Here is a 19,838-nt window from a genome sequence, read left to right on the forward strand (position 1 = left end):
CAAATTGTCCTGGACAAGTGACCCGGAAAAAAAACCTACATACTGTCAAACGTTATATTCTTGCACTGCAGAAAATACTAATGGTCACCTTTCTATCAAGGAGTCGTGACTACTGCTCATCGGTATTTAATTTAAGTGTCAATATTTGACCTAAATGAATAAATGATTTGATTTTGATTAAGCCTTCGAGTTATTTCTTTGAACGAAATCCCGGAACCTACGACCTGAAGACAGTAAGGCTGTCATAAATACCTGTGCGCACGTTTGCCGTTATATTTATGTATATACGCATACAGATATAAAATTAGTAAGTATATCTTTGTCGGTATCGAGCTAAGAGTCAGTTAGATTATAAAATCATAGGACTATCTGACCACAGGACAAGTTATTAAAATATAAAAATAAATATTATAATGATGATCGTGGATATAATACGGTATACGGTAGCATCTTCGAACATAATTGATGAGATATAAATATCGATACAGCGCCGATGACATCATGGTAAGTGTTTGCGGGCCACGCAGCCTGTCTATGTCTAGTCATAACCTGTTCGTGCGCCTGCGCCGGTCACCAGCTGCCCTGCCCAAGTGCCTAGAGCTGCCTACTAGTGCCTACTGCCTACTCCCCCGGCCATGAGTTATCGTATGTATCATATGTATGTATAGTATATAGTGTGTATACGTATGCACCGTCACTTGAACGCTGTACAGCTACAATGGTACCTCGGTTTTATCTCGTTTTTTACACTTTATTTGTTGAAGGCGCACGATAAAGATAAAGATAAGTGGCAGTCAACGCTTTTATCGCGAGCTATCGCGCGAATACTACTCGCTTCAGGAAGTTACAGCGTATGAGCGTACTATACCGATTCTAATGTTTCTATATCATTATATTTTTATTAGTATGGAATGTTATTTCAGCATGATCTCATCGTTAATTAGGATTAACTTAGCCTCTTACGTTAATCACTCTCCTGAGGTTTTTTATTTGATTGTCTTCGTGGAGTTGGTGCGTGATAGATTTATAATAATAATTAATTATTATTAGTCATCCAGCCAGTGTATCCACCTAGTAACTATCCGCAACATATTTATCGGCCTGTTTTACAAACCTTGGCTGCTAATTTCATAGTTAGGCATATGCAAACTGTTTTAGGTTTTATTTTAATGGTTAGTGTAAATATTTTAATTACCGGAGTATAATGGTGGTTAATGTTTATGTTACAAAATAACAAACTACACTATTAATAAATTGTGCTGCTGACTGCGTATGTATGTAGGTACCTACGCACAGCGGTGTAAATTAAATCTAGGTAATGTGTAGGTGTAATATAAATTGAAGAACAAATGAAGATAAGTGCTTACTAGATTAGGAACTAAACTGAGCACACAGGTAGGGTAATTATTGTAGGTACAAAGATCATTCAATAAAAAAAAGATGTCAATTCTATGAATTTACAGTGAAAAATCACTTTTCTAACAAGAATCTTCATTAACATCGAGAGTTACTCAATATAAAGTTAACAGCACATTACGAAAGTTCTCAATGTTGTGAATATTAGCAATTTAACTGAAGTAAGTTAACTTTACAAACATTGAGTTCATTAATCAAAAGTTTGGCGCAGCGCCTCACATCCTCCATCTCCGCCTCCGCCCACCCCTGCCTCTCATGCAGACATAGCTATATCTATTACTGAAATATATGTTTTCATGTTTTGGGTCTTCCATAACACTCCGCCTGAATTGGCAACACTGAGTTTCGAAAGGTCAATATTTGACAAATGGCTGAGCCATCTGTCACTTTCCTGCGGAATAAACACCACGGACGGATCGTTTATTTATTTTTTTAAATAATAATGGATGATATATGTCGATTATGTTGTTCTACAAACTTTGTAAATAACAATATATTTGACGAGGAGAATGCGCTTTATTTAAAAATGTCCCTGTATTTACCAATAAAGGTAACATTCGTTAACAAGTTGTACGTTTTTGATATGATATTTTAACCTATATAATAAATGATGATATTTGTGGTTGTGTGTAGGTATTCAAGAACGATCAGCTGCCTCAGAAGGTATGTGACAAGTGCAGTTGCAAAGTGAATGACTTCTATCAGTTTTGTAATGAAACTATCGAAGTTCAGAGCAGGTGAGTTATCTGTTCAGACATCCTCTATATTTTCATAAACCGGTATAGTAGTATCTTAATTTATTTAATTACGTAGTTTCAGTCCAAATGTGGAGTTTTATAGTTCCTAAAGACTTGTTTTATCACACAACTGCATATTTGTATATAGTTTCTATTTCAGTTAATGTTAGCTAGTATAAGAACTAAAAGCAGGGAGCATCAACAATTAGTGAGCTGAATAAATCTAAAGCTGACATGTTTAATGTGTGTAACTGACAACATAATTATTATGATTATATTCACATAACTGTTATAATATATTACTGTAATAAATTATGATTTCTACTCGAGTTAGTTTTTTCATAGAGTTCTGTTATTTATTACTTAGCAGTCTCGAAATCGTGATAGTTGTAATTTCTAATAAGTATTTGTTGAAGCTCATACCAAAAGTAATGCAAACATTATTTCCCAGTAAGGATATAAAATGATAAACAAACTCAATGTTTGTGTAATGTTATTTCTTTAATTTACTAACAATTACATTATATGGTTTCAGGTTGCGCAACATTCTTCGTTCCTCAGGCTCATGTGTTGAAGAAACTATAGACTTATCACTAGTCAAGTCTAGTGGCTCTCCTCCTCCCGCTGCGCACATAGAGAAGCACTGTGAGCGCAGCACGCAGACAGACTTGCAAGACCTCCTAGACACCAACCATGAACTACCCATCCAAGTCAAGCAGGAGCCTGCACCTCACATATCACTACAGGTTAAAAAGGAAGAAGACAACTATAACATAGACACAGACTCTGATCACTTTGACCGTAAATCATCGGACAGTGAAGATATATCATTAATAACTTTAAAAAGTAAAAAAGGAAAGAAAAACGGAGTGGTTGTACCAAAAAGAGGGAAGAAAAAAAAGGCTGAACTTCAAGAATGGGAGGCGTTAATGAGTGCGTTACCAGAGGGAGCGTTGACAGTAGTGGACAGAGAGAACATGTCCGACCTGCAGGTGCGGGTGGTGAAGGAGGAGATGGACGAGCAGCCCTCCAACTCCGACCTGCTGTCTGAGATAGTGTACCATTGCTGCATCTGTCTGATACAGTGCTTTAGTAGGAATGAAATGTTACAACATTATAAGTAGGTATTATCCTAAACAAGGAAATATATTACTGTTTCTATAAGATTTTATTTACAGAGCTTCTTTATATAGCACAGATAATTTGAACAGTTTGCAGTGTTTGTACATACAGTCTGTCAGTAGACAATGACAAAGAGTGTGAAGTTAATTCAGTCAATTATGCACATATTAATAAGTCTTAAATAATGAATAACTTAAAATAACTTACCACTCCTATACTATGTTATAATATCACCTCAGTCCAAGACACAAGATATTCAAATTTAGTTCTGTTTATTCAAGTTACAAACTGTCCATGTACCAGATTTCATAAAAATTTGTTTAGTACTCATCATATTTGAGTACCAATCAAACTTTGCGTTTATAATATTAATACATATTATAAAATGTGAAACAGTAACTGACATATGTTATATGTGTTAATTTCAGACAGCATGCAAGTGATACTATGAGCAGTGAGCCTCCGCCGGCGCCGGCGCCGCCCGACCAAGACCCGCTGCGATGTACGAGGTGCCGGAAGGTAACCATATACTTCAATTTGTAGTGCTGCTGCAAAAGTTTATGATAATGTCATTTTCTGTTCTAATCCTGTTCATAACATTTTTCCCAATCCGGGATTCGCAGTCGCCGCTGACATAGAGGCAGCCAGATCACTATTAATAATAATTATATTCAGATTTATTTCTATGTGGTTAGTGGTGAAGCTAGTGTCAAAGTTGTTCAAGCTTGAAGGCTAAGCTATGAGAGCCTCAATTGTCAATCAAATGTTGGTAATGTTATACTGAGCTAAACAAAATGACGTCTCAACAATTGAATACATTATTATACTCTTTGTTTATCAATATTGTTCAATGTTTCAGTAAAAAGAAGTTATTTATTTACTTGTTCAACTCGTTGTGTTAAATAAACAATAGCTAGATACCACATAGAATTCATTAGATAAAACAAACTAATAGTAAATAGTTACCAACCAATTTCAAACATGCAAATTGGCTTTACGATAGCTTTGTATTTTTTTTTGCTAAAATTTGGGAGTGAAATAATCAACAAATATGCTTAAGACAGAACTAAAAGCTATAATAACTGTCCGTGTGGTGCGGTCGGTGATATATCTGACTGCTGCTCATATTGACTTGGGTTTGATTCTTGGGTCTTGCAAATTATTATTGGTTGAATTGTTATATTCAAATATTTATCTAGTTCATTTAGTCTAAATGGTGTTAGTGTAAATGGTAATAGGCTCGCTCCCTATTACATGGGACCAACATTGTTAATGGCGAAACGTGGGTGAATTTCATACAACTCTGTCTGCATTTACAGGTATAACTGGAGTGATATTATATATGTATGTATAGTAGTGTTAAATGTGTTGTGTGTCAGGTGGTGAGCGTGGTGGAGTGGGGCGGGCACTGGCAGCGGCACTGGGAGCGGGACCGGCGTCCCTACCGCTGCGCGCTCTGCGAGAAGTCCTTCCGCGACGCGCACCTCATACTCAAGCACGGTCAGTGGGCAAGGGTATCATGAACCTGGAACATTAAATATAACTAACTACCTGACCCGTGCAACTTGGCTTGCGCCACATAAGAGAGAATAGGTCATAATTTTCCCCGTTTTTATAACATTTTTCACTGGTACTCTGCTCCTATTGGTCGTAGCGTGATGATATAGCCTTCCTCGATAAATGAGCTATCTAACACTGAAATAATTTTTCAAATCGGACCAGTTATTCTTGAGATTAGTGCGTTCAAACAAACAAACAAACTCTTCGGCTTTATAATATTTTAGTATACATTGAATTGTTCTCAACTGTTTAACGTGGGTGTTTTTCTACGATGAAGGATGGGTGTATATTACACTGGCCAAGTGAAGGGTCTAAAATTAGTGTTATGTTATTTTTTTTATGGTGTTATCTGGTTTTATGTTGATGACACATGAAGAGAATAATCCAGAAAGAAATGATACTTAATAATTCTTTAAATTATACATTTTTTTGGAAAAGTTGTGGTTGTATTGTTTTGGATTAAAGTTGCAAATTATTTAAATTGATTTTCTTTTACTTTTTGGAGGCGATATTTAAGATTACGATGTGGTTAACATTATTATTGATATAGTTGATTAAGTGAATGTATTGTAATGTTTCAGGTTTGACGCACAGTTACGGCGAGGGCGCGTCGGCGGAGCCTGTCGACAAGAGGTTCGTGTGTGATCTGTGTCCTGAAGGATTCGTTTATATGAGGTGTGTATGTTTATAATGTATTATATTTACGCTTTAATTGTATTTTAATGTTTGTTGTTGTTCTAAATTATGTTGTCTTTTTATGTGAAGGTGATGGGGCAGGGGACTGATTTAAAATTTGGAAGAGGTTTGTTATTTTAGTGAAAAAATAGTGATTACAAATCGTTTTGTGTTTGTTTTTAATCGGAATATTGTTAATTTTTGCTTGTGTCAATTCAGAGGAGGATTTTTTATTTGTGATTTCATTTAAGTCGAAAACAATATTGAAGCGATGGTTTAGACAAATCTTTTTTTGTTCGTTGTCGTATATGTTAATGAAGTATTATAGATCGCATTGGATGAGTCTCGCTCTCTTATGGCGAGGCGCTCCCCGCTCAGACACAGTACTGAAGGTGTACAGCTGTACAGCGGCGTCGCACGGCGCGCCGCACGTACGCGCACGACACGGCGCCTGCGGCCGCCCCACGCGGCGCGCCGTGCGACGTGCACGCGGGCCGGCGCCCAGCGCGCGTGCGACGCTGTACTTCTACCGATATACCTTCACTGATACACTTTGAATAAATTATTTGTTCGTAATATAATCAATATTCACATTTTATACAAATTGTACCTTTTATTTTCCGACAATGTGTCACCGAATAAATCAAACTAAAAGTACTTAATACTTTAACTCCCCTCTCGCAAAAAATCGTAATATCATCGAGCATACGCAAACCGTGTACCTCCATCTTTTACGCACCCTTTCGATTAGACTTCACCAGGATTATAAACTTTGGCAGGCCGCAAAAAACATGTTAATAAACTTCCAAGCAAAAATTCATTACTTTGTTTTCCTTCATTACTAGAACAAGTAATAATTAATTATTTCTAACACACAAATATATATAACTTCAATAAATCTCCAGTAAATTGCCCTCAAGTTCGAACACCAACCAAAAAATTGCAAATTTAAACTACTCTAATACCACTCCTCGCCTATTACGTGTATCAGTAAACACATATTATTATTAATTTCAACACAATCCACATTACAATAACAAGCATTCAATAAATTATAAAAAAATAATGCTGTAGTATATAAAATATACGCACGTTCCACAATTAACAACGTTAGTCCCTTGTAATAGGGACCAAATCTATTGCCATTTAACTAGCACGTTTAACTTTATATACACATTAAAAAGCCGGCACTACAAGCTCGACAGTTTGACTTGTGCCAATGGAATGAATCATTGAGCTCAAGAAATTATTCTAATACTTACTTACTTACTTACTCCGTTGGCTCAACAACCCAAAATGTGTCTTGGCCTCCGACACGAGAGAACGCCACTTTGCCCGATCTTTGGCCACTTCTTGCCAACCCCCGGCTTGAAGCTCCCTCAGATCCGCCTCCACTACATCCTTCCAGCGGTATCTTGGGCGCCCGACAGGGCGGTGTCCTGTTGGTCGACCCAAGTACGCTCTCTTAACACTACGATCTTCTCGCATTCTCTCGACGTGGCCGAGCCAACGGAGTCTGTGAGCTTTTATTTCTCCTATGATGTTAGGATTGGCTACGAGTTCCTCGATTTCGGCATTTTTGCATTCTAATAATTCGTCAATATTTATAAAACAAAAAAGGCAACCCGCATTAACTACTTCATTAAGTTTTAACTCATACCGATCTAGTAGTTCCTTTGAATCCAATTTTTACAATATGGTCCAAGCTTTCTCAAACATTAATCTACATCTTTTCGATTTTACCGTTCAGCTGGGCCGATTAAAGCCAAGAGCTTACGTGTGCGTCAACACTTACCGAACTGCGGGCTGTAATATCATTTTATGTAACTCCAGATACCTCCTCTCTCACCGCACACGCGCCCACCCCGAGGCAGCAGGCCGAGCCCTGGCGCTCCGCTGCGGTCAGTGCGCGCGGCACTTCGCGCACATCAACTCCCTGCGGCGCCACATCCGCGGCCACTCGGGCGAGCGCAACTTCCTGTGCAACGTGTGCGGCAAGGCGCTCTCCAGCCGGGAACACCTCAAGTTCCACATCCGCATACACACCGGCTACAAGCCCAACGTGTGCAAGTACGTGCACTACTCATACTATTGAGCAGACGAGAACATTTTTTCGGCTGTATATTAAACGAACTCTGATGACGTGTGACAGTGGAAAACGGTATGTAAAGCAATTGTAGCGCTGGGCGCGCGTTGAGTTGCCACGAGAGTAGACTCGCTCAGTGCGCGCGGCGACGGACGGCAATAGCCGGCTCGCGCGCTGAGCCGAGCTGAGCGGCGCGGACGAGCGTGTACGATGTTCTTGTGACATTGTACAGCGACACTTACGTGCTTGATAGATTTATGTTTGCAGTAAAACAACCGGGACACGCAAGAGTGCACTACTCATGACACTCAGATACTGGTGCGGCTGTCAACTAAAAGTATAAGAAAATAAAATATTGTCAAACCACAAGTATCGCTGAATCCGCTCTCCATCTTGAAACTTCTACAATTCATCATCGTATAATGTATCTTTCTCTATAAATAATATATCGTAATAACTGAAACTTGCAACCTTTAAATGACGTTGTAACATAAGTGTGTTGCGTGGTGCAGGACGTGCGGCAAGGGGTTCGTGAAGAAGTGCAACCTGACGCTGCACGAGCGCGTGCACTCGGGCGAGAAGCCGCACGTGTGCTCGCACTGTGGCAAGGCCTTCAGCCAGCGCTCCACGCTCGTCATACACGAACGGTACGTGTCGCTGTACTATCTAGCTCATACTCAGTATACCTACCTCGCTACAACTTGCAGCTGTCTGCACACTGGTGCTGCACTGACGACTCGATACAGTCTCATGTTACTATGAAACACGATGAGAAACATTTGTTACGTGTGGAAATTATTCATAGGCTGCCTCAACCCTAATCATAACGTGCACGTGCACGTGTACTATGTACTATGTATGTTTGTATGCAGGTACCACAGCGGCGCGCGGCCGTACGTGTGCAGCCTGTGCGGGCGCGGGTTCGTGGCCAAGGGGCTGCTGTCCATGCACCTCAAGACCACCTGCATCTAGCGCCGCCCAGACCCGTACGTCACCTTCAATACTCACATGTATTCATAAGCCTAAAAATACGAGGGTACTTACTTTCATGCGATCAACTTTGTCGCGATTTTGAGATTAACGCCATCTAGTTATTACAATAAACATTAATCACAACAGTACGAGATACAGTAGTAAATACATTTCATAATTTTTTGAGGACAACAAATCTGGTTCAAACGTTTACAATAACGGTAATTCCCACACCAAAAATGCCTCATATTATTATATTAAATATAATAATATGAGGCATTTTTTTATCATTTTTATTTAATTTAGATATAAAGTCGGATTTATACCTAAACATCACCATGAATTCGTAAATAGTATCCAGTTATTTATCTCATTGGAGTTAAAACTTAGTCAAAATAACAGCTGATAACTACACTATCACACTGAGATACGTGTGATATTTAAACAACAGTTCATAAATATTATCTTCTTATTGTTGGTTCATACTGGTATAAGATGTGGCTGCTCATTTATAGTACGGCCGCTGAGTAATTACCGATTTGACAGATTATTCTTTAAATTAATCGATATAACCTTGCACAAGCGACACATTTGCCGAATGATTTAGAATACCTCTTTAATATAAAACTTTATGTCAAAATATCAGAATTAAGTAATTTTCCAAGAAACACTGTTCCAAAACTTTAAATAGTTTGTAAATAATATGAAAACATTTATTTTTTGTTCTTTGGCGCGCTTGTATAAAGTTACATCGTGCGGATTCGTGCGTCTAGTTTTCATAGTGATGTGCTTAATTGTATTCGGTCCGAATTCATTGGAATAGGTATGATTTTTATTTCAAGGAATATTGATGGAATATAGGAATAAGGAATATGGATATTTATTTTATTTCATCAAGGATACTCCACCTAATGAAGAACTTGTGTCTTTAACTATTATTGGTTTTGTTTTTATTTAATTACACTCTATACTAGAATATTTAAAAACCAACTGATCCAAAATGATATTAGGGTTCCTGGTTCAGTCACTTCACTAGTATTGTCAATTTGTCATGTGTCAAATCGGTAATAACTCAGCGGCCCTACTATAATAATATTTACTTTCAATATTCAATGTAAATGAAATCAGGTAATCAATTTCGTCAACACTTTTTGCATTAAACTTACTGATTATAAGTACAGTTTTAAATTTTGTGTACAGTGAAGAGCAGTAGCGAAATCCATACTAATATTATAAATGCGAAAGTAACTCTGTCTGTCTGTCTGTCTGTCTGTCTGTCTGTCTGTCTGTCTGTCTGTCTGTCTGTCTGTCTGCTACTCAATCACGCGTAAACTACTGAACCAATTTGCGTGAAAGGACTATGGGCGGAATCGTCCCCACCCATCAACAAAAATGAAATGTAGCTCAATTGATATATCTTGGCAAGACGATATTTTTATACTATGGCGACATTGCCCAAATGCATGGGGTTCTCATAGTATCTTACGTTTAAACAAATATCTCGTTAACGTATTATTGACGACTAATTCCAAAATACATGCTCATTTATATATTAATTAGTGCACAGCGGCGGACGCCGCATGCACATAAAGATAGCTGGGTACAAAATAACCCCCTCCCCCGCTCTCCAACCCACGATTTTAGATCTGATCAGATTTTAATCTGCCAGCGCATCTGTTAGACAGCATTAGGGTCTCAGCACACATATGGGATCGGAAAGGGATCCTAACCGTAACGCCTTTCGCCTCGCTGTCAACCAGGCGTCAACCTACCGTATGCACGTAACGAAAGCGTATCAGCAGCGCCTGTACGTCAACTCGGCTACGGCTAGGCGACACCGCGCTTACGCCTCGCCGCCCCCTGGCTGACCTGGTTGGCACCAGATCAGTTTGAATCCAAACGTTCCCTGAATGAAATACTCCTTGCGAATGGCGGCGTCTTTAGCAGGCAAGTCGCGGGAAGGGAAAGGGGAAAGGGGAAAGGGTGGACGAAGAGATGTGAGCTCGGGTACGGAGAGACGTAAGCGCGGGGACGGAGAAACGTAAGCGCGGGGACGATGAGCCGTAAGCGCGGGAATTCAAGCTCGGAGCCTGTTCCGAGGCGAGGCGATTACGTTATTATTCCGATTAGTGTGCGTTGCAGTAGGGAGTTTAATACAAACCATTCTGAACGGCTCGAGGCGATACGGTGACGATCCCTTTCCGATCCCATATGTGTGCTGAGACCCTTATAATTGACGAGTAAAAATAATTATTGAAATATGAAATCAATAACATGTATTAACCATATAATGGAAATGATATAAGTATATACATATGAGTGCCTCTGTGGCGCGGTCGGTAGTACATGCGACTGCGGTGCGAGAGGTCTCGGGTTCGAATCCTGGGTCGGGCCAAACAGTCTTTTCTGAGATTTTCTGTTAAGAATTTCCTAGAGATTGCCCGGAGTTAGGAAGTTGAGGTCGAAGACCTCCGTGCCTCGGAGAGCACGTAAAGCCGTCGGTCCTGCGCCTGACCTCTCAATGGTCGTGTCGGTTATCCGTCCCACCAAACTATGAGAGTGATGGAATAGAGAGTGTACCTGTGTATTGTGCACACACTTGGACACTATAAACAAAGTCCGGCACAGATGGCCAGTTTCAATGAAACTGACCGCCGTAGCCGTATATCGGCTAGGAGGACATTATTATACATATGAGTTAGTACTGTAATATAACAATAATGTTAAAATAACTTACAAATGTAAAATAAAAATATACGTTAAATAATAATTACAAATTGTTTTTTTTTTTAATATATATTCCCACTGATTTATCAAAAACAAAGGATTTTAATTAAATAGGGGTCACTTTATGAACACGTTGGTATCAGTTCCATGTTTGTTGGTAAGTGGGGACGGAGCCCATACATTTTTGCCCATAGTCCTTTGGTATGGAGATACTTTGATACCCGAGAAAGGACATAGGCTACTTTTTACCCCGGGAAAATATCTCATTCCCACGGAAAACAGCGACAATCAGCAGAAACCGCTCAACCGCTCCTTACGGTTGCACTGGCGCTTTCACTAGATGGCGCTACTGGCAATATTAAATCGCACTATCATTACGTTTTACGCCTTAGCTCGGTAAGCCTACGCTTTGGAGATTTTTAACCGAAGTTTGATTATTATGCTACTTACGTTATTCTAATCAGTTGAGGTTATACTCTTTCGAATTGATATTAGTTTGAAATAGTTTCCACTAAATATTTCGTGTTAGTTACAATAAATTTGTTTGTATATTCTTTTAAGTAATTTTAACTACATTATTTTCGTATTTAATGTTAATATTATACCCATTTAGTGGTATTTGGTAGAATTTCGTGTTAGTTTAATTGTATATTATTTTATGTAGTTATGAGTAAGTATTATATTATAGTATATGGTCACCCATCCACGGCACAAGCTCGGCTAGCGTAGCTTAACCTTAGAGATGGATGCGCGCGGTTGTTACTTAGCTACAAGGTTGTCTAATCTATGCAAATATTATAAAGCTGAGTTTGTTTGAACGCGCTAATCTCAGGAACGACGGGCTCGAATTGAAAAAATATTTTTGTGTTGACCATTTACCGAGGAAGGCTATAAGCTATATAACATCACGCTTCGGCCAATAGGAGCGGATTAGCAACGAAAATTGTTACAAAAACGGGGAAAATTATGACCCATTCTCTCTTATGTGACGCAAGCGAAGTAGCGCGGGTCAGCTAGTACAAAATAAAATAAAATGTATTCCGAATTATGTAGACACTAACCATAAATTATTATCTAATCCATACTAATATTATAAATGCGAAAGTAACTCTGTCTGTCTGTCTGTCTGTCTGTCTGTCTGTCTGTCTGTCTGCTACTCAATCACGCGTAAACTACTGAACCAATTTGCATGAAATTTGGTATGCAGATATTTTGATACCCGAGAAAGGACATAGGCTACTTTTTACCCCGGGAAAATGACGCATTTCCCGGGAAAATTGAGGTGGCGAACGAAGTCGCGAATATTCAATATTATAATGACACTGAATTAACAAAATTCCGTTGTCATGGCAACTGTTTTAATGGCGGATATGCCTTAGCGCGATTTCGTTATAGTATGAGATATAAATAATTTTCAGAATACTTTTCGTGAAAAAAAAAAGCATATTTTATATCATCACGCTACGACCAATAGGAGCGGAGTAACAGTAAAAAGTGTTACAAAAACGTGGAAAATTCTGACCCATTCTCTCTTATGTGACGCAAGCGAAGTTGTGCGGGTCAGCTAGTCTAAAAATATTATTTCTGCCAAGTGTGTTTGGGCAGTAGCATATACAACTGCTAACAACGAGGTCTCAGGTTCAATTTTCGGAGTCAGGCGAACTACTTTTTGGCGTATCTTATTTATATTAGAATATTTCTTAATAGTAACCCGGAAAATAGTCTGGAAACGTGCCCGGTATACGGCAATAAACTCGCTCGTATTATATGGTACTAATACTTACATATAGTTAATTGCCAAACGTGAATGTATGAAATATTTAGTATGTACAAACATATGTAGTGACTATATGTGGCTCTATGCTTGTTATTGTGTACGTTCGGGTAAAACAAGTGTTGCGTTATGTATGTATGTAAGTCTGTTTGTATGTATGTATGTTTGTGGTGTAGGTAGTAATTTGTCGCGTTCTACAACGTGTTGTGTTGTTGCAGGTATACGCCTATGGTGCGGCGCCCCGTGCGGCACAGACTGACGACTACATGTATAATTACTGCACTAGTCTCACCACTCACGACGCACACCGCTCACCGGGACCTCATTGTATGTATGTATGTGCCCCGGGACTGTGAACTATACGGTAACTTTACTAAATATGTGTTATTAGAAAACAATGTCTTAGAACGGTCTACTTGCTGCTACATTCATATTCGGTTCAGTATAACAATATTTAGCGAACAAAAATACCTACTGAAGTCACTTTTTCGGCTTGTGCCGATTTGGTTGCATCTACACATATTCGGCTTGGCCGATTAGTGCTGAAAAGAATATGTGTGTAGCAAGCCTAACTGTCACATCAAAGGGGTGAATTCATCTTACGCTTCATCACAGCTTATAGTTAGTATGTTTGTCATAATTTACCAGATATTTGTAGGCCAACATGATGGACTTTTGGTTGTTACTCGTACTGAATAGAGATCTAGCAGTGGGACAGTAAAATATTTATTTATCTTAAAACTTCACCAACAATTGAGCGTTAATTAAATACAATATGTTTTATTTTTTACAAAACAATGTTAACTATGAAAGTAATGAAAAACCCCAGAAATTTTATCTAGATAATCAATTAAATCTTGAAATATTTCTTGTTTCACTCAAACATTTGCTTAAATAATAGTTATCGTAATAACAAGTAAATAATAATATTTGTATAAATAGGTAAATAGACTTGTTGTCACATGTGCCGTGTGCGTAACGACGCTTGCCGATGATACACGAACATTCCCGAACACAACTGTTTACGAGACCCTTATCCAAAATACGTGTAAATATTGTATTACAATATTGGTAATCAAATATGATGACGTCAAACAAGTCGAGTCAATGAACGTACTCGAAAATATCGTGATAATAGTAATTGCGTACGTAAGACTTGTTTAATAAATAATAGTAATTATTAAAGTACTTACACGATCTTTTGTGACTTGAAAGTTTAGTAAAGAAATGAGTAGTGCTGAGAAAATAATCAGATTGCAATATTTGTGTTGAGTAACCTGGTAACATGCCCGGTATATGACAATAGGCTCGCTCCCTATTACATGGGACTAATATTGCAAACGGTGATACGTGTGCGATTTTTTTACATCCCTGCACTCACCTTCGAAAGTAACAGACGTGAGGTTTTGTATGTATTTTGTGGCAAATCTTTCAAAATTCAGAGAGATTATTGTGGTATATTTATTTAATTGTACGTTACATAATGGAGAAATTATTGAAAGGTTGACTGATAGTCAGTCATTTGTAAAGTTAACTAAAAAGTCATGCTCTTACGAGACTTGTGTCAAAAAACAAATCTCTTTTACGCGATAAGAAGTCTATCAAAACAACCAGGGACCATTAACTTAATTGACATATACCTATTATGTATATAAAAACATATATATTAGGTATGTATCAATTACATATAACAAATAATAATGTGTGTAATGACGGCAGGAACCATTAGCGACCAAATAATTCCGATCTGATACAGTTATCAATAGTTAGTGTGTTTATCGCGGGGTCGCGTAGGTGGCGCTAGTTAGGCAGGGGTCATGTCGACATTCATTTATTTAGATGTTTTTTTAACACAGATAATAATGAATAACATGGTGACATGCACGTGTTTCGTAACACTGTGATTGTGACAGTTCAGTAATGTAAGAATTTTTGATAATTAAGATAAAAGGAAGAACTGTGATTTTAGGTAAACTAATACTCTGTAAGAGTAAGCATGTCAGTTCTTCGACTGCCTTACTCGTAGTATTCAAACTATATCATATTTCGTGAAATAAATTTATTAAATTTTGCTTTAAAATCTAATTACTAAAGCTAAATAGACAAAAAAATTAAAAAATAATCCCTACTTTTAATTTCCATTGAAACTTTTTAATAGTTAGTCCAGTCCTTTAAGTAGCTTATAGTCCACTTGCCCTTATAGGAACGTACAAATAGCGGGATATCTCAGTAGAGCAGTGGTGGCAAGTGCACCGAGGTATTGTGTAGTACCACCTAAGCTATAGATATGTGTCCAGAACATTCCAGTAGTAGCCGGAGTGAGAGCTGGCGGTCGACTCGCGTGTCACATTATCTCGTGCACTGTGACCTGTCACACCGACACTCTGTAGGGAAGCTTTGTTATAAAATATTACTTTAGTTAAGCAGAAATTATTGAATGCTACTCGATACGTTATTTTTATAGTACGCTTATACACGCTCCTATATAAATGTCTCCACAAGAGTGTATGTTAAATTACGAATGAAGATAGTTAAGAATGAGTTTTAAATATGCGTATGACTGTGGGTCGATTACCTTCTACAGCAGGCTTTAGACAGGGGATAGTTATCGATAGAAATATAAAAAACTGTTCAGCGCCTCTAGCGAAATTTACAAGTAGGTACTATTTCCTGAAAGTCAACTCTCGCTAGTATTACTGGCTGTAAATTTGCGCTGCTGTACACCACTTTGTAACACATTAACCACCGGTTTCTGAGTACATTTAGCGGTAGTTTATCTATTCAATAGCGTTTTTTTTGTATAAGTTTTATCGCTATTGAATATATTGAATACCTATAACCACAGCATCTAGTATCTAGACACGAAAGCCACATAAAACCCATCAAGCGGGTGTGTGACAGTTTTCCTTAATGAGTGTGCGTACTGGTCGACCTTGAGTGATCCTCGGCGGAGTGGATCTAAGTTGAGTTAATAGATCGCGAGTGACTCGACACTACTGCTCGCTGGAAGGTCACTGCTGTCTATCACATAAGTGATTCTGCGGTAATTTGAACTGTACTATACTAAATCAAATAAACACAATGTTTTAATTTTAGTTTAAAAATAACTTTTTTTTTTAACCTATAATGTCCCATTGTTGGGCAAAGGTCTCCCCCAAAAATAATAACTTATGATGAACAAATATATTATTACTTCTGTGTGAAAAAACGTGATGAGCATAATTATATCTTAATGAATAAATCTTGAAAGGGTTATTATTTTTAATGTGACACAACAAACTTATGCGGACACTGAGATAGGCCCATTAACATAAGGAATGGAAGCACATACTCTTAAAAAAATGAGTAAAATATTTGATGCAACAGACTAGTCATAGTTATATACGCTACGATATACCGCAGCGACTGTTAAATAAAAAAAGCTGTTTCCTCAAGTTAACAATTGTATGTATATAGATTAAGATAAAGATTTAGTTAATGGCCGTATACAATTATACATATATGTATGTCTGAACGTGCACGTAATGAGCGTGCACCCCGCTATCAGCTGCTATTGCCTGCTATCAGCTGCTATCTCACCGTTTAATACGATATAAGACGGTGTCAGCGGTGTCCCACGCATAAACAATTATTGATTATATTTTATTAAATATATCACAACATGATGCAATTATCTTATTTATATTAAAGTGTAATTATTATATTACTAGCTGACCCGGCGAACTTTGTTCCGCCTAAAGCTGATTCTTTAATTTTTTTTTCTTCTCTGTTCGTAAGAACTATCCTCGTACTTCAAGGAAGATAAAAAAAAAGATTTAGTAGAATCGATTTGGCCGTTTTTCAGTTCAGTTTAGTCCTTAGCAATACATTTGGCCATTTAATTTTTTTATGTAAAAAGATATTCGCGAAATGGACACACAGGAAATATAATTTGTGATTCGAAGTTTCATCCACTTCGGTGTTGATAGAAAAAATAAGCTTTAAGTCTTTCCTTAGTTAGTTCACTATAACTTTTGCTTTTAAGAATCTTCAGGTGAACTTTAGCAAGCGTCAAGCATTATTGATGTCTGTTCCACTGTAGGATCTGCAGTGAGAGTAAGAACAATAGCCTGAGTCCATTTTGTTGAGGGTAGACCGTTTGAGGGCTGACAGACAGACTGCATTTGAGCTGTTCTTGTATAAGTTGGACGGATTTTGAAATTTTTGTGTTTAACCTTATTATGTAAGGCTATGGATCTGCTAGTACTATAGTGGTAACTAGCTTTTCCATCCGTAAAATTGAAAGATGCGGTAACGTCCAAACACGCATTAAAATACTTGATTCTACTTAGAATCATTGTGGTAGATGGCCAGTTATTGTTTTATTTTATGTTTATTTATAAGAAGCCACTAGACGACGGTGTTATTGATATGTCAATAAATATTAATTTAAGAGAGAATAGTGAATATTATCGAATATGTCGGAAGCACACTATTAATTGTAATTTGTAATATATTTGTAAAAAAATATTCCATAGAGACACACAGTGGCGCCATCTCTTGTCATTATATTTAGAATGTTTTTAATTTCCTAAATTGTCCTAAAATGTAAATACATTGTGAGGCCTAAGTTTTGAAATCTTGGCGGTAGATGGCGTTTCTGTCTTTATGGAAGTAGACGCGCATAATGTTTAGATATAATTGTCCTCACTAATGTAAGGTAAATCTTGTTATAACTTATATACGTACCAATATACTTAATAGAATATATTTAACGTGTACTGATACATACTACACATCAATGCACTAGTAATTAGTGACACTTGGTATAAAGTAAAGGTAGGTGACGTCACATAGTAGAGCTGGTTGGGTCTTATTAAATTGATGACGTAACTGTTAGAAAATGATAGATTTAGTCTATTTTTAGACTATATCTTTCGATTTCAGTTTTGCAATATTTTTTCTTTAAGTTTCTTGTATGATCTTTCAGGCATCTGGTGGTAGTATGTATCAGTACACGAGAGCGCTGGTAATGGAAGCGCAACAAGTGCCTCACTTTGTGATAATATCTGTTAAATATTCACACTTTCTCACCCGAGACAATTAACACTGAACTAAAATACGTTGCAACTTTTACGATTCACATGTCGACAGATCATTATTTAAGTAAGCAATTTTGCCTAGGTGTAAGTAGTTACGATTCACCCCTTTAAGAAAGCCTTGTATTTCACGTGTCAATCCCACTTTTGGCTATCGTGGCGGAATCAAGAAATAACCGCTCTCTCGTTCCGGGAGGAAATCATGCCTCAGTGGGGAGACAATGTGTTAAATTTATTGATTATTCCAAAGCTCAAGTTGTCTCGTGTGAGAACTGTGTTGTTTGTGTGTAACGTGTATATTATTAAGTAATAATTTAAAATAAAAGTGAAAAACAAATGGTCGAACAAAATCTGACGTTGTGTACTTAACCCGTTGGTTTGAATGTTGTAATCATTTTCATTCGTCGCATTTTAATAAACGCGCTGTAGAATGTGTTGCCTTTCTTATCCTATTTGCTACTTCATAATTTGACAGACACAATTAGAGTCAATTCAAGGTGTACGGTTTAATTGAAATTAGACGAATTACTTCACTGCCTTATTGAACAAATAATGTAAGTTGAATTTGTACACCCTGCGGCATATTGTGTGACCTCTTAAATAGAGAAACAGTCCTTAAGGCATATAAATAATGTCCTATTGATATCTTTTCTTGCCACATCGCCTTACAAACTATGTATGAAAAGTTAATAATACAATTACGAAATTTAATATAACACAATTTTATTACGATTGATTATTATTTTCTTACAGCAAATGATTTTTTTTATTTTATATTGCTATATATTTAGCAGCTACCGACCATTGTCATTATTAACAGTATGATTGTAAATATTGTAATGTAAATAATTTGATTTGTATGTGTTTTACGTTGGCGGGTAGTTGAGCAACACGCGAGTGGCGCCATCTACACGACGGAACAAACAACTTGTGATCTTGTTGAGTACTATACTGTAACACAGTTAATATATGATATGTGGACCTAAGTTGTGTTGTGTTTTATTATAACAACCCTTTTTAAAGCACCAGATGATGGCAGAGAAGTTTAAGCATTCGCTTTCCATGTAAGTATAATCTAGACCTTAGTTAAAGTTGTGTGTGATATTGTGTATGATTTTACAAGCTTGCAAGTGTTATAGACAGTTTTAATGTCATAGCCATCGTGGTGGACATAAGGATAAGGTCCAACTTTGTAAATGTACCGTTGGATCTGTTGTATGTGGAAATCGCATCCACTAACCACTGTTTAAGTTCATCGTGTGGTAGATTCGTTCTGTAAATTTTTACAACATGTCTTTAACAAATTGAACGCGGAAGTATTTAATTAAATTACCCAGTAGCAGAATGAGCATTAGTGAATGGTCCCCCTCGAGATCCCCTCTTCAATCGGATCAGCTGATACGCTATCAGTTAATCTCTCTATCGCTAACAGTCGGTATGTGTCGGCGTGAGTCGGTGTGAGTCGGCGTGAGTCGGTATCGTGCGCGGATTATCTGTTTACTACAAGATAACACTCTGTAGTGAACACCTATCCGTCTGGCAAAGAGACTACTGACGGGGACTTTCGTTAGTATTTCGTTGGGATGCTCGAAGATCAAAGAGGGATTTATCATGTAATTTTGTTACATTTTTTTTTATAGTTAAATGGCTTGTATGATACTTGGAATTGTTTCTTTTTATTGATGAATGAT

At 37.5% G+C, this 19,838-nt stretch overlaps 1 protein-coding gene across 1 annotated transcript; it reads left to right on the plus strand.

Moving 5' to 3' along the window:
* Positions 1 to 1,818: 1,818 nt before the first annotated feature.
* On the plus strand, positions 1,819 to 19,133 carry LOC142983805 (uncharacterized). Its single transcript, XM_076130879.1, has 10 exons — positions 1,819 to 1,966; positions 2,050 to 2,153; positions 2,689 to 3,273; positions 3,704 to 3,794; positions 4,655 to 4,775; positions 5,417 to 5,510; positions 7,344 to 7,580; positions 8,109 to 8,243; positions 8,469 to 8,582; positions 13,288 to 19,133. Exons 1-9 carry the CDS (start codon positions 1,859 to 1,861, stop codon positions 8,566 to 8,568), a joined length of 1,575 nt encoding a protein of 524 aa, XP_075986994.1. The 5' UTR covers positions 1,819 to 1,858; the 3' UTR covers positions 8,569 to 8,582; positions 13,288 to 19,133.
* Positions 19,134 to 19,838: the final 705 nt, after the last annotated feature.

The sequence above is a fragment of the Anticarsia gemmatalis genome, chromosome 25 (genome assembly GCF_050436995.1).
Source record: "Anticarsia gemmatalis isolate Benzon Research Colony breed Stoneville strain chromosome 25, ilAntGemm2 primary, whole genome shotgun sequence".
NCBI classification, from domain to species: domain Eukaryota; kingdom Metazoa; phylum Arthropoda; class Insecta; order Lepidoptera; family Erebidae; genus Anticarsia; species Anticarsia gemmatalis.